Source organism: Zeus faber (genome assembly GCF_960531495.2).
Source record: "Zeus faber genome assembly, chromosome: 7".
Classification (NCBI taxonomy): Eukaryota; Metazoa; Chordata; class Actinopteri; order Zeiformes; family Zeidae; genus Zeus; species Zeus faber.
This window is the reverse complement of record NC_137203.1, coordinates 12,336,809-12,350,294: the sequence shown is the minus strand read 5'-3', so window position 1 is coordinate 12,350,294 and position 13,486 is coordinate 12,336,809. Positions and strand designations below refer to the sequence as shown.

Below are 13,486 nucleotides of genomic sequence, written 5' to 3'. Positions count from 1 at the left end.
GCTGGAACGGTAAATAAAAGTCTCTCAATGTACTCATGTAACGTCTTGACTTCAGCTGTCCGGCTCCTACACGGACTCCATCCATCGAGCACGCTGCGTAAAAGTCCCTGAATTGTGTCTCTGTGACGTTTCTTTTTTTCTCCTCCGCGTTTCATCGTCAATAAACAATTCCTGCTGTCCAAATGAAGTAAACACAAACACAAAATGTTATATGCTTTGTTTTTTTTCTGTTTTTTTTTTTTTTTAGGTCAAGGCCTGTGAAATTTGCATTTGAGGATCTTCTTGAAAGCAGTCTGGAAGTCCTTGTTGAAGTACGCGTAAATGATGGGGTTGAGGAGGGAGTTGGAGTATCCGAGCCAGTTGATGACCGCGGCCAGCCAGTCGGGCATGTAGCAGCCCTCCGCGCAGAAAGGCAGAACCAGAGCCACGATGAAGAAGGGCAGCCAGCAGAAGATGAAGGTCCCCATGATGATCCCCAGGGTCTTCACGGTTTTGCGCTCCCTGGCCAGCGCGATCTTCCTCTTCGCCTCCGCGGTGCGCTCGTTCACGTTCTCGTGGCCGTGCGAGGACTGCGGCGTGTTGGGCAGCGGGAGGTGCGTCTTGGAGTTGCTGATCACTTCTATGATCTCCAGCGACTCGCCCTCCTCTCCGTGCTGCACCGCGCCGTTTACGCACGGCGAGCCGACGGACCTGGCCTCGGCGCTGCGCTTCCAGCCCTTGTCCCCGACCTCCCCGTTGGTTTTCTTGTGGAAAACCGCCGGAGACACCACCAAGCTCTTGTCCGACACTTTCGCCGTCTCGGTTTTTTTCACCGTCTTCCGAATCCGGAACCGCGCAGCTCTAAATATCCTCCAGTAGAGGACAAGCATGAGGATGAGGGGGATGTAAAAAGCCCCGAAAGTGGAGTAGATTGTGTAGCCCGGGTCCTGGCTGATGGTGCACGCGTCGGGGTTCGCCCTGTCCTCCGCACTCCTCCACCCCAACATCGGAGGGATGGAGATGGAGAAGCCCACTAACCAGGTGACGCTGATGAGGAGCGCGGCGCGTCGCGGTGTCCGTTTGTTGACATAGTCAATGGGGTCCGTGATGGCCCAGTATCTGTCCAGGGCTATTGCGCACAAGTGCAGGATGGACGACGTGCAGCACAGTACATCCAAAGAGATGAATATGTCACAGACCTCCTGCCCCAGCGTCCACTTGTTCAGAACTTGATAGAGGGCCGCCAGGGGAAGCACCAGCACCGACACCATCAGGTCCGTCACCGCCAGGGAGCCGATCAGGTAGTTGGCGACGTTCTGGAGAGATCTCTCCAGGGCGATGGCCGCCACCACGCACGCGTTGCCAAATATGGAGCAGAGGATGAGCGCGGCCAGAAGCAGGGAGGTGACGACCTGGTAGCTCAGCTCCAGGTCCGGCGGAGAACCCGACGCCGTGCCGTTCTCACCCGCCTCCCAGTCCGCGACCACTCCGTCGGGGTAGAACCCCGGGGTCGCGTTGCTGTTGTTGAGGTTGTTGTTGGCGCTTGTTAGAAAATCCATAGCTCTCCAACTCCAACGCGGCGCATTCGGCGCGCACCTGTCCGGGACAGAGTGGGGGGTCGGGGAACCGGGGGGCCCAAGTCAGTCTCTCACATCAGGACTTGCTCCGCTTACTGCCTGGGTCCATCGGAGTTACCGAGTTCGTGCCGTCGCTCCTAGGGCGCATGACGCAGACTTGTTTGTGTGTGTGTGTGTGTGTGTGTGTGTGTGTGTGTGTGTGTGTGTGTGCGTGTGTGTGTGTGTGTGCGCGTGTGTGTGTGCGCGTGCCTGCGTGTGTGTGCGCGCGCGTGCCTGCGTGTGTGTCTGTGTTTGTGTCTATATGTGTGTGCGTGTGTATGTATGCGTGTGTGCGGGGGGCTGTGCGCGCAGTTGGCTGTGCGCGTTGGCGGCTGGGGCGCTCACTGGCACTGCGAGTGATATGAGGCTGGTGACGCTCTGCGTGTATTTATACCAGCGGCTCTGGGCGCGTCAGACCGAGAGGAGGTCGAGCTGGAGTCTGGTTCCTCCGCTGCGCCTGACGCTCCGCAGACAGCGGCTGGGGGCGACGCGCGGCGCTCCGCGGTGTCTCGTTAGCGCACAGTACCCACTGCTCGTTCGGACGGTCTTCTTTTTTTTTTTTGAATGTATATACAAAGTCTACTGAAGGAGCGTTAACGGGACCGATTGCTGGCAGGCAACTCGGCGACGCACGGCAATCGATTTCAGTTCTAACTTGTCGTTCTTTTTTGCGCAACTTCAATTTAAACATTTTCTTTTGATGGGGACGAGGGAGGGCTCGCTCTTTCAATTTTCTTACAACAAAATGACAAAAAAAAGAAAAGCGGGGTGAGTTAAAAAAAAAAAAAAAAAAGAAAGAAATGTTTATGGACAGGTTCGGTTTTTTGTTTTTTTTTGGTCAACTTGTTCCTGAGTCCAAGTGAGAAAAGAAGCGACACATACATATCAGAGCACGCGCTCCGTGGTTTCAGCACCACTGACAGCGACACACCGCAGCCCGAGCGGCAGGCTGCTGCCATCTAGTGGTCAGAGCGAGAACTACCCCAACTCAGGGTTAACGTGCTTTAGGCAAAATAATAATAATAATGATGATAATAATAATAATAATAATAATAATCATCACTATAACAATAATAATAATAATAATAATAATAATAATCATAATAATAATAATAATAATCACTATAATAATAATAATAAAAATAATAATAATAATAATAATAATAATAATCACTATAATAATAATAATAATTATTATAATAATAATAATAACAATCATCATCACTAAAATAACAATGGCAAACTTGAGAAGCAAAATGCATTTCACGAAGATAGATAAGTATTATACTCAATTTGAATTTCAGTCATCGGTTTCGCGCGAGACGTTGAACGACCCCGATCGTTGCTCAGCGAATTATTTGAACCCTTGTGGGGTGTTCGTGTTTTTGTTTACTCACCCAATGTTCGCGGGGTCTGTTGGAACCACAACATTATTGAGTTTTGAAAACAATACAGCCATAGCCATTTATGTGAAGGTTCTTAACATATGTTGACTTTATCTCAATTTCAAGCGATATAGACAGCATACTGTATGCATATGGTCAATATTTGCCATTAACCTCATGGACATATATCAATAAAAGTGCTATGTTTTTTGTGATAAAATGTAATTTTTGTAAAATCAATTACAATTAAAATATTGGCGGAATAAATCATGTTTATCTTGGACAAATATAAATGAAACACGGTTGTCATCACCATTGATGTTATTGCTTTGAACTGAACAAATTGAAAATTAATATTTTACCTATAGTATTTTATGGAAATTATAAATGGGCCCCATTGAACACTTATAAAGGCTGTGAACATAAACTTATAAGAATTTATGGGCCTGTTCTGTGTAGTTAGCAGCTGAGATGGAAGCTCTGGCTTGTTTTTTCGCACTGTTCCTACTATTGTCGGCTCTTCTTTAGGAGCGCCTGTCGCAGCTTGTGCAAAGTAAATATATTAACGCATGTGATGTTGTGGCCACAGAGTCCCTGTGGCATGTGCGGGACAACTCACGGCCCTCACAAGCCTTTGCGCCAAAAGTTTGCCAATCGGGTTTGGCCCATGAGAAAATATAAGAGTTAGGCAAATAAATCCAGTCGCATGGAAACACAGCGTGTAAACATATTATTAGGGGAAATTCCTTACATAGTCCCCTGGCAACCAGGGGCATCATCACGTGATATCTTTGTGATGTCACAAAGATAGTTTGGAGGAGACAAACTACATACACACACACAGGGCTGGCCGCTGGCACAAACACTCTATGCGGTTGTTTAGGGCCACACAGTGTGGGGGAGCCATAAGATCAGTGCGACTTTCTGTGTTGGAGGGCCGGCCCGACACATAAGCAAGCTACGTCTGCAGCGTGCCCCCTTTCACCATTTCTCCAAAGAAAACAGCAGGATAAAAACTGTGTTTTTATTTGAGATGCATTTATCCTGCTCCGTTTCCTAACTGAGCTAAACAAAAAAAGGCCTGTGCGTCCCGCGTCAGCCTCCGCAGAGCCACTGATACCCCCCCCCAAACCCCCCAAACCCCCTGCGTAGGGCCTCATAAAGGCAAGGGCCGGCCCTGCACACACACACGTACACGCACACACACACTAACAGAAGGCCCAGGTATGAGGAAGACAGAGTGAAGGTACACAACAAACCTTTTCTTTTTAATTTTTGCCATGTTTACTTGTTTTCACCTACAATCCCCACACTTTTATTCCCCTCGGGCCAAACACCACATAATATAAATGTGTGGGGAGCATAAAGATATATATGGACATGGTCGCTCTCAATCATCTCTCTTCGCTTCTCCCCTGCTCTGCTTTTTGATCTCTTTGCCAACTATTCACATTTTCAAAATGAATTCATAAACAATTCATGTAAAAAATACTGACTTAATACCTCAAATAGTTGCAAAGCATTTTCAAAAGTTATGAATCAATATCCCTCATACAGCCACTTCTTTATGGAAGAAAACCCCCAAAATATTACACACTTGGTCTGGTTATCAGTTTTATTGTTAGTTTAGTAATTATTAGTTCATAGTTTCTATATTAATGCCAATAACATTATTATTCAGATTTTTGTAAATTTGATTAAATGCACATTAAACACACCACTTTGACAAAGGAGTAAGGACAATATATTACAACAAATAGTACTTACTAATAGATCCTGTGATACCTTACATAGTGTAAAACCTAGTTAATCTGAACATGACTATTTGTAAAATAACCTCACCTGATCTAACCCAACCTAACCTAATGACGAGAATAATTATACATATACCTATAGTATAAGATGATGGAAAGAGAGCTGCACTTGAGTGCTTTTTTATTTTACACATAATCACACAACACAAATCATCATCATCATCCAAAATTAACACACACACAAACATTATATTCATGATATATACACACACAACGACAGACACACTGACTTATTGCCCTGCTGATAAACCAGAAAGTGAAAAAGCTGACACAGTGCTAGTTTGGGGAGGGAAGGTGACTCTGGCTTTTTCACTTTATTTTTGTATGTTCAGTGGCTGCACAGCGGCGGGTTTTCTATAGACAACACATTGAACAATGCTGATGCTTTGAACAGTAGTGGGCTATTGTAGTGGGGCTCCAGTGTGTGTGTGTGTGTGTGGTGTGGTGTGCGTGTGTGGTGTGTGTGTGTGATGTGTGTGATGTGTGTGTGATGGGTCAATAGTGTGGAATGTCCGAGCGGCTGCCTGTGCAGGCAGGCCAGAGACCTCCGCCGCTCACCTATGTCAGTGGCCTGTGTGCTCTGCAGGGAGGCCGGGCAGCGCTGGAACACTCTCCAACAGCTGGAGCTCCGACACCAACAGTCCAGAACAGCACGAGGACGTGGGGAGTGAGGAGAGATAATGGAGGACCTGCGGTGAACCAGACCCCATCCCTCCCACCAACCCACCACACAAAAAAAAGGAAATCATTAGAGGGAACAAGCTGGGAAGAAGGGGCAAATCCAGGCTGGCAGTTTGGGATTGCGGCCCGGATCAGGTTTGCCCTGGTGCTCAGCGGGCATGAAAGTGGACGTCATGAGCTCTCACGAGGTAGGCTCCGTTGTCTGTGGCCCGAGCAGAGACGCTGCGGAAGGAGTGGAGGATGCCGGCGGGGAGAACAGCAGTAGCGCACCGGCAGGAAGGGCCGATGCACCGTGTTTGGAGGAGAGCCCCTGGCTCAGGAGTAGGAGTCCTGAGAGCGGGGGGAGGTCAGCCATGGCGGAGCAGATGGCGAAACCTTCCTTGCCAGGGAGAAAATCAACCAGAAAGGCGTTCAACACGGATGACAGAGATAGGACGAAATGCAGTTTGAGGGAGAGGCCGCAAGGAAGGGATGAAGAACGGGCAAGTGTTACGGTCAAGGAGAATGACAGGGAAAATGAAAGACCAGGTCTGAAAAAGACGGAGAGAGAGGAAAGCGTCAAGGAGAGACCGTGGGATAGAGAGAGGAGAAGCAGGACACAGAGCCTGGTGTGTTGCTACACCGACCACTGCCAGACCGGCACCGCGGAAGGTGGATTACAGACAGTGCTTCCTTCCTCCAGTCACTCCCCAAATCAGGGATATTCCATGACAAGATCCACGAGCCCTGACACCTGGCCCCCGCAGTCAGCTGTGAGCTCCGCGTGTCCTGCTCTCCACCGACCTCCAATCAGAACCAAGTCCTCACCACCTCTTTTACCACCCAGACAGTCACCGAGGACGGCTGGGGCTGTGGACCTCCGCCGCCACACACATCCCGCCTCCAGAGAGATGGATCCATTCTGGGAAGAGGTGAGGACGGGGGCGGCCATCAGACGGGTGGCGAAGCGCTATCAAAACAAGGCGCGGCGTCTCCCTCGCCCCATCTCCGAGGTGGGAGAGGAGGAGGAAGAGGAGCGTGGGGAGGAGGAAGAGGAGGAAGAGGAGGAAGAGGAAGATGGAGAGGAAGGTGGAGCGAGGGGTGGTGGTGGTGGTGGTGGTGTGATGGAGGTTACAGGTCCCACCCTGATGCTGGCGGTTCCGCCCACTTCAGAGAGGAGGATGAGCAAAAGGGAGAAAAACAGGATGAAGAGTCTGAGGCGGCGGCAGCGGAGGAGGGAGAGATGGAGGCAAAATCAGCAGCAGGAGAACAGACAGGTGAATAACTAATGACACAGGTAATTGCTGGATACTGCACGTGGCAATGGCTGCCTTCTTTGCCCGGGAATGTGGAGGTTTAATCCAAGCTGCATTGCAATAGAAGTTATAATGAGTGTAAGAGTCTTTGCATTTCAAAGGGAACCTGGAGAGGCCTGATTTGGACATGATCCAATGGCACACAAGATTGTGTCTTTAGAATAGTAACATCAACTACATTACTGAGTTGGAAATTAAATCGTCTTATATATGAAGTAAACATCAAGGGACCTAATTTAGAGCCTGGTGGGACACCTTTAGCGATTTTCATTGCAAGCCTGAGTTCTTCCAAACCAATATGAATCAAACCAGTTGAAAGCAGAATTATTAAAACCTAAGGAGCCACTTATTGGATTAAAATGATTTTAATAAAAATGATTTTCTATCCAGAGAAATCTCCAATATTCAAGATTCAAGGTTTGAGCCTACTGCGGTTATGGTAATCAAAGAGGATGAAGCACATAAAAGATTGAGTCCTTGTTAAAGTTGCAAAGCTGATTAATTATGTATCAAATTCAAATAATTTTAACCCTGCATTGGTCATGCAGGGGTGTTATTGATGGTACAGTAAACTCAGACTGAATTTGTAATTTCTTTGCCAACAAGGCCTTTACTTATATCCAGTCCTGGCCTATTTTCCTTGTGCCTTGTTTGAAAAGTAAAACAACCTCTCTGAACTCCAACTACTCTTAAAAGTGAACAGCTAAGCACCTCAAATATATATAATGAGTTACAACAGCTTGAAATTGCTTTATCGATCCAATTAAAAACACCTTTACATGGTGAGATAGAAGGCTGATGCACAAAACACAAATATGAGCAAGGCTGTATGCGGGCATCTGTCTGTGTGTGTGTGTGTGTGTGTGTGTGTGTGTGTGTGTGTGTGTGTGTGTGTGTGTGTGTGTGTGTGTGTGAGTGAGTGAGTGAGTGAGTGAGTGAGTGAGTTTGTTCATGCGTGTGCGTGCGTGCCTGCCTGCCTGCGTGCCTGTGTGAGTGTATGTCTCTGTGTGAGCATATACTGTATGTGTGTGTGAGTGTGTGTGCGTGTGTATGTGTGTGTGCGTGTGTGTGTGCGTGTGTGAGTGTGTGTATGTGAGAAGCGGGTGGACGGGTGGGTGGTTGAGTGGCTGACTGGATGCGCCCGTCTACTAACAATGACTGCAAAATGGTTCGATAAATCAGACGTGGTTAAATACTGCTGGGATGCTTTTCACCATGACAGTATGACTCGTGTGCTTGTGTGTAGGATGTATGTGTGTGCGTGTGCGTGTGCGTGTGTGTGCATGTGTGTGCATGTGTGCAGGCTTAACAGCAGCCAGCTCATCTCAATGGCCATTGTCTGTGTGCTTTAAAGTGGGGTTACATCTGAATTAGCAGCATGATGAGGCTTGGGCAGAGAGCCCTTCAAAAGTGCCCGGACAAAAGAGCATTCCGTTTTGATTGGACGCTGTAGATCTGCAGTCATGACAGTGAACTGGAACCATTCCACCCTGTGTGCTAAGTCAAACAGAAAGTTGCTTTGAAAGACAATATCTAGACAATACCTATCCCCCAGCTCATGGTATTGTCTGCTCCGACATTATTTTCTCCGGATTGGAGTCAGCGACATAATGCAGACGTATAATTCACGCAAAATCTGCTTTGAGTAGATACATTTGTCTCTAGAATTATGCGATTGTTTTGGGGGTTTTTTCCGGTCGGAAGAAATTATTTTCTTTACAATAGAGACACGGTATGTAACCATGACAACAAAAGAAAATGCTGAATTCACAATGAGGAGCAAAATTGTCATTGTTATTGTCAATGTGTCATTCAGCTCCCAGTAGGAAGTACTTCCTTCCTGTGGTACCATGAGGGCACCACCGACAGGGAGCTGGATCCGGCTGCCTCGGCCACGGCTGTATCTCCGGTGTGGCTTTGGCTTGAATCTGTGGTTTTTGCAAATTATAAAATGATGTCGGCCCATTGCACGAGATTATCGTTTTGTTCGATTGAGGTCTGTGGACGGTAAAGTAAAGTAACCAGGGTAGTATGGTAATTTGTTATAGGTTGTTGAAAAAAAATAAAAGAGATGACGTTTTCAGTGTAACTGGGGCAACGTGCTTCACGGCGGCGCTGGTTGCTAGGGGAGTGCTGCGGTGTCCTGGGCCCACACACACACACACACACACACACACACAGGCTCAGCTCAGCCACGTGTGTTTTCTGTGTGTTTTCTTAATGACACACCTTGGGAGGTGGCGGCGGTGAGACAGGGAGCTCCCTGGAGCACCCCCTAGGTAAAAAGAGTGGTAATTACACTGGGAGCGCCCCCAGGCTCCAGCAGATTGGAGCTACAGACACCCAGGCCCTGGGGGAGGAGAAGCAGGGGACGCGGAACATGTGGGTCCCAGGCGCTGAAGTCCTGTTTCCCTGTATCCTGACATCAGAGTCAGAGTCGGGGGCGGTTTGGAAGGCGGAGGCTGATGGTGCATCTGTGTTGGAACAGAACTGAATTTGAGGAGCGGGTACAACACTGGAGCCAGTTTGAGCAGCAGTAAAGAAAATTCTAGATTTGAAAAATAGTTTGTTGTGATTTTTGAAGGCCCTTTTTAAACAAAATAAAATAAAAAAATAATTATTTCCACAGTGTTATCCCAATCTTTTATAGAGTGAATAGAGTCAATTGTAGTCTACTCATTTCACAGCAGCCTACTCTGTGACGCGATGACTTTCCCAATGAAGAAAATGTATTATTATATTTGAGATTGCCCGAACTCACACCTCTTATATCTGTTCAACTGGGTGTCAAAGCCTTTAACACCCATAAAATAGAGTTGCACCGGAGAGATTAAGAAATCCATGCCATCAAATCGAGGGCAAGAGGACATAAGAAAGATGCAACAAACCGGCCCGATGACATTTTGGAACAATTTTCAATTATTTGATAAAATCCCCTCTATAGAGACTAACAATTTTTTTCCTTCTTTTTATCTCTTGTTCTCTCCCATTGTTTGATTTTATTCTTTACAATGCAGTAATGCTCCTATTGTATTCCACTCTGGACAACATCTCTGTGATATGTTACGATCGCGGAGCACCGCTCGGAGAGAAAGGGAAGAGGATCGATGCGATGTACTGTGGTGTTTGTCTTTTTTATCTCTTTTATCTTTATCACTCTCAAAAGGTTACTTTGTGATTTTAACCTTTACAGAAAACAAACAAAAAAAACAAAACACCAAAAGAGCAAGACACGCATAGTGAGAGAGCGAGAGATGGGGAGGAACACGCAGGGGCGCCGTATGGGGGGTAAAAGTTAGGAAGATTCCAAAGGCCTGTGACTGAGAGGGGCCCTAAATGATTGTTAGAACATTAGGTGGTGGGGCTGTGGGAACCAATGCGATATCTCTTTTCACGGAGCTCCAAATCCCTGACGGCGCTCATGGGAACACATATCCCTCCATGAATACATTGCAATACTTCCATCTGCACCAGCTGTCAAGGTTCCTGGCTGTGACCACAGCTTGTGATGAAACTCATTTAGAGCTTGTGCTATCTCACTAGTTATCGTTATCTTTTAAAATAATATTTGAGGATTAGATTGGTACGTTCAGTGTCACATTTCACTATCACATCATTGTGTTAGAGTCGCTATCAGGATTCACTACGCTGACTAAACAAATGAACCTCTCTTCCATTCTTCCTTCCCGCACACACGCAGAGTTCCACAGGGAACCCCTCGTCCAGCAGCAGTGAGGATGAGGAGGAGGACGTGAGCGCGGGGGACAGGGAAGGTTACATTTGCGCCGTGTGCCTGGACATCTACTTCAGCCCGTACATGTGTCACCCGTGCAGCCACGTCTTCTGCGAGCCCTGCCTGAGGACGCTGGCCCGGAACAGCCCGGCCAACACGCCCTGCCCCCTCTGCAGGACCACTATCACGCATGTCTTCTTCCAGAAAGGTGAGACCCACTTAAACAGACAATATACCTTTTTTTTTTTTTTTACTATCATCTCTAACTGAAATTATTTATTTGGAGTTGTATAATTGGAATTGGAAAAATAATCATTGTATATTTTTGTAAATATAATATATAAATATAATTATAATATATATATATATATATATATATAAATATATAAATATATTGTATTGTATTATATATATATATATATATATTAATATATATATATATATATTAATAATACATTGTATTTTAATAACAATCAATGATACTCTTGTTCCCCCGAGCTTGATTTATAAAAAACAATTATATATATAAGATATATAAAATACTAGGATGGGTCAAACGCAGAGATTAATCCCCAGAAGGAGTAATAAAGTATGCAAAAAAATTTTACATTTTATTTAACATGTATTAATATTATTTATAAATGTTAAATAAATAACATTTTTTAATATTAATAAATGTTAAATAAAATGTATGTATAGTTTTTTTGTAAATATTTTTTTTTTTTATAATTTTATCATAGGATAGTATTATTATTATACTAGCCTATTATCACCCAATAAGTTTCCTATTAAATTCCACTGTCCAAACAGGAAAAATGCATGAAAAAATGAAACGTCGTAATCTGTATTTAGATAAAAACGTGAGGATTTGCTTGTGTGCGGTGGTGCAGCGAGCAGATGAGGTGTAGAAGCCGCAGAGTGTCGGCGGGGCCCAGCTGCCGGCGTCCTGCAGGGAGTCGAGTACAAACCTGAGGCTCGGCTCTCACCAGATGAGTCACCGAGGCCCGAGACAGTTCCCTCGCACACGCTCATTTACACTCTTCCGACGTGAATTCAAAAAAAAAAAAAAAGAGAGGGTGCGATTGTTACACAACCCATTGTGATATTAGCCCGGGATTACAGGAGCACGATAGCCGACGTTTAACCCTAAATTCTAATCAGTTTATGAACAGTGGAGGGAATGCGCCTTCTCGTACAACGGGGTCCTCCCCCTAGTGGCTGTCGGATGAACTTTAATATAGTTCTGCAACCTTTAATATAATGTTTGCAAGGTGCCAACAAAAATAGAAAATACACACAATTCACTGATGTAAAGGGATCTATTGATAGTGTGATAATATGGATAATGTGGTGACATCCAACATTAACGTTAATAGCGTTATTTTGAGACTACGTGACTTGTTTACTTCATGCTGTCGGACCGAAACTTGCCGCATGTGAATTGAAACAAAGTGAACACATCGCGGAGCCTGGATCGGAAACCCGAAATTCTGCATCGGGTCACAGCTTTTCGCGTGTGGAATCCGTCCCCTCCATGGGCATGAATGGACTTCCGGGTAGTTCTTGTCGTTTGCCGTCTTCGGTGTGAAACGGGCTCGAACACTCTTGGGTTTCTCACGCGGCGTCTTGTTTACGATCCGTGCAAACCGCTTAAGGACAAGGCCGGCTCGCTAGATGACAATCCACGTCCGCTTTCGATAATTCCGTGAATACATAATGAGCGGCTGTGATTCATGTTGACCTACTTGTAGTCGTGGAAAGGACGGCGAAGAGGAGCGGCGGCGTCGTGTCCACACATGAGGCGGAGCGGCTGCTGGTGTGAAGGAACTTTGGAGGCATTAAGGACTCTCCTTGGCTGGTTAGCGCCCTAGCGTTAGGGAGGACTTTGGATAAAAGAGTAAGGTCCCCAGAACCCAGGGTAAATAGATAAAAAAAATAAAAGAATAAATAAAGGAGGCTGCCGATGGAGCGCAGCTGCAACCACCCTTCAATTTTGGGTGTAATTCAGCCCGACTGGATGAGACAAGGATGGAAGTGGAAACAAGTCGTTCATCGATGAACTTGTTCTTCCCTGTCCTCTTCCTTGCAGAGCTGAATCAAACAGCGAAGACCTTCTTCCCGAAGGAATACCTCTCCCGCAAACAGAACTTCCAGAAAGCCAGTTGCGCAAAGTGGCCTCTGCCGAGCTGCAGGAAGCTCTTCCGTATCTTTGGAGGCGAGTTGAGAAATCTCAGTAACTTATATTTCTATTAATTTTCTTCATACGATGGAAAAATTGATATGAAAATATCAAAAGGATATCAAAAAAATATTCTTGACAATATACAGTATAATATGCATGACATTCCCTGGGTGAACTCAAAACATTTTAACGAGATTTTTTTTCAGAGGGTTTTACAATTCTATTTATTTTTTAATATACTGTAGGAGCACAACCAAAAACTATATATACTGTATATACAAATATATAAAAGTTTCCTCCATGGGTAAAATGTGAGGTGCATTGTGCAATCATTTTTTTCTTTCGTGAATAATGTGTTTTATAGCGTATTAATAACAGTTTATAACATTTAATAACTCATTCCTAACTCATCCTGGGTAAACACATACATGAACACATTGCGCATTTGAACGAGTTTTTGTTTTTCAGAGAGTATACAGTAGGAGCAAAACCAAGAGAGGGGAAAAAAAAAAAAAGACTAAATACAATCCAAAGGTGACGCTAACTGATACTGATCGACTGAAACGGTTGCAGGATTACAGCGGCAGTCCAGCTCCATGGCCAGACGCCAGTTCCCCCACGGGGCTGGATACCGTCTGGACGCCCTGGACTTTGAGGACGAGTCCCGCGGCTGGAGGCTGGACATGGACATGGTCATCATCTACATCTACTCCGTCAACTGGGTCATCGGCTTCTTCATCCTCTGCCTCCTCTGCTACTTCTTCTTCCCCTCATTTTGACGAAGCCCGACGACCAGCGGAT

The 13,486-nt window shown here is 45.7% G+C and overlaps 2 protein-coding genes across 2 annotated transcripts; one reads left to right on the top strand and one right to left on the bottom strand.

Moving 5' to 3' along the window:
* Positions 1–248: 248 nt before the first annotated feature.
* On the bottom strand, positions 249–1,538 carry htr1aa (5-hydroxytryptamine (serotonin) receptor 1A a; the record flags this gene model as incomplete). The annotated part of the gene is made up of 1 exon (XM_080003375.1): positions 249–1,538. One exon carries the CDS (start codon positions 1,536–1,538, stop codon positions 249–251), a length of 1,290 nt encoding a protein of 429 aa, XP_079859501.1.
* Positions 1,539–5,633: 4,095 nt separating this feature from the next.
* On the top strand, positions 5,634–13,464 carry rnf180a (ring finger protein 180a; the record flags this gene model as incomplete). Its single annotated transcript, XM_080004192.1, has 6 exons — positions 5,634–6,126; positions 6,222–6,386; positions 6,592–6,731; positions 10,471–10,711; positions 12,593–12,718; positions 13,259–13,464. 6 exons carry the CDS (start codon positions 5,634–5,636, stop codon positions 13,462–13,464), a joined length of 1,371 nt encoding a protein of 456 aa, XP_079860318.1.
* Between the last annotated feature and the right edge of the window lie 22 nt (positions 13,465–13,486).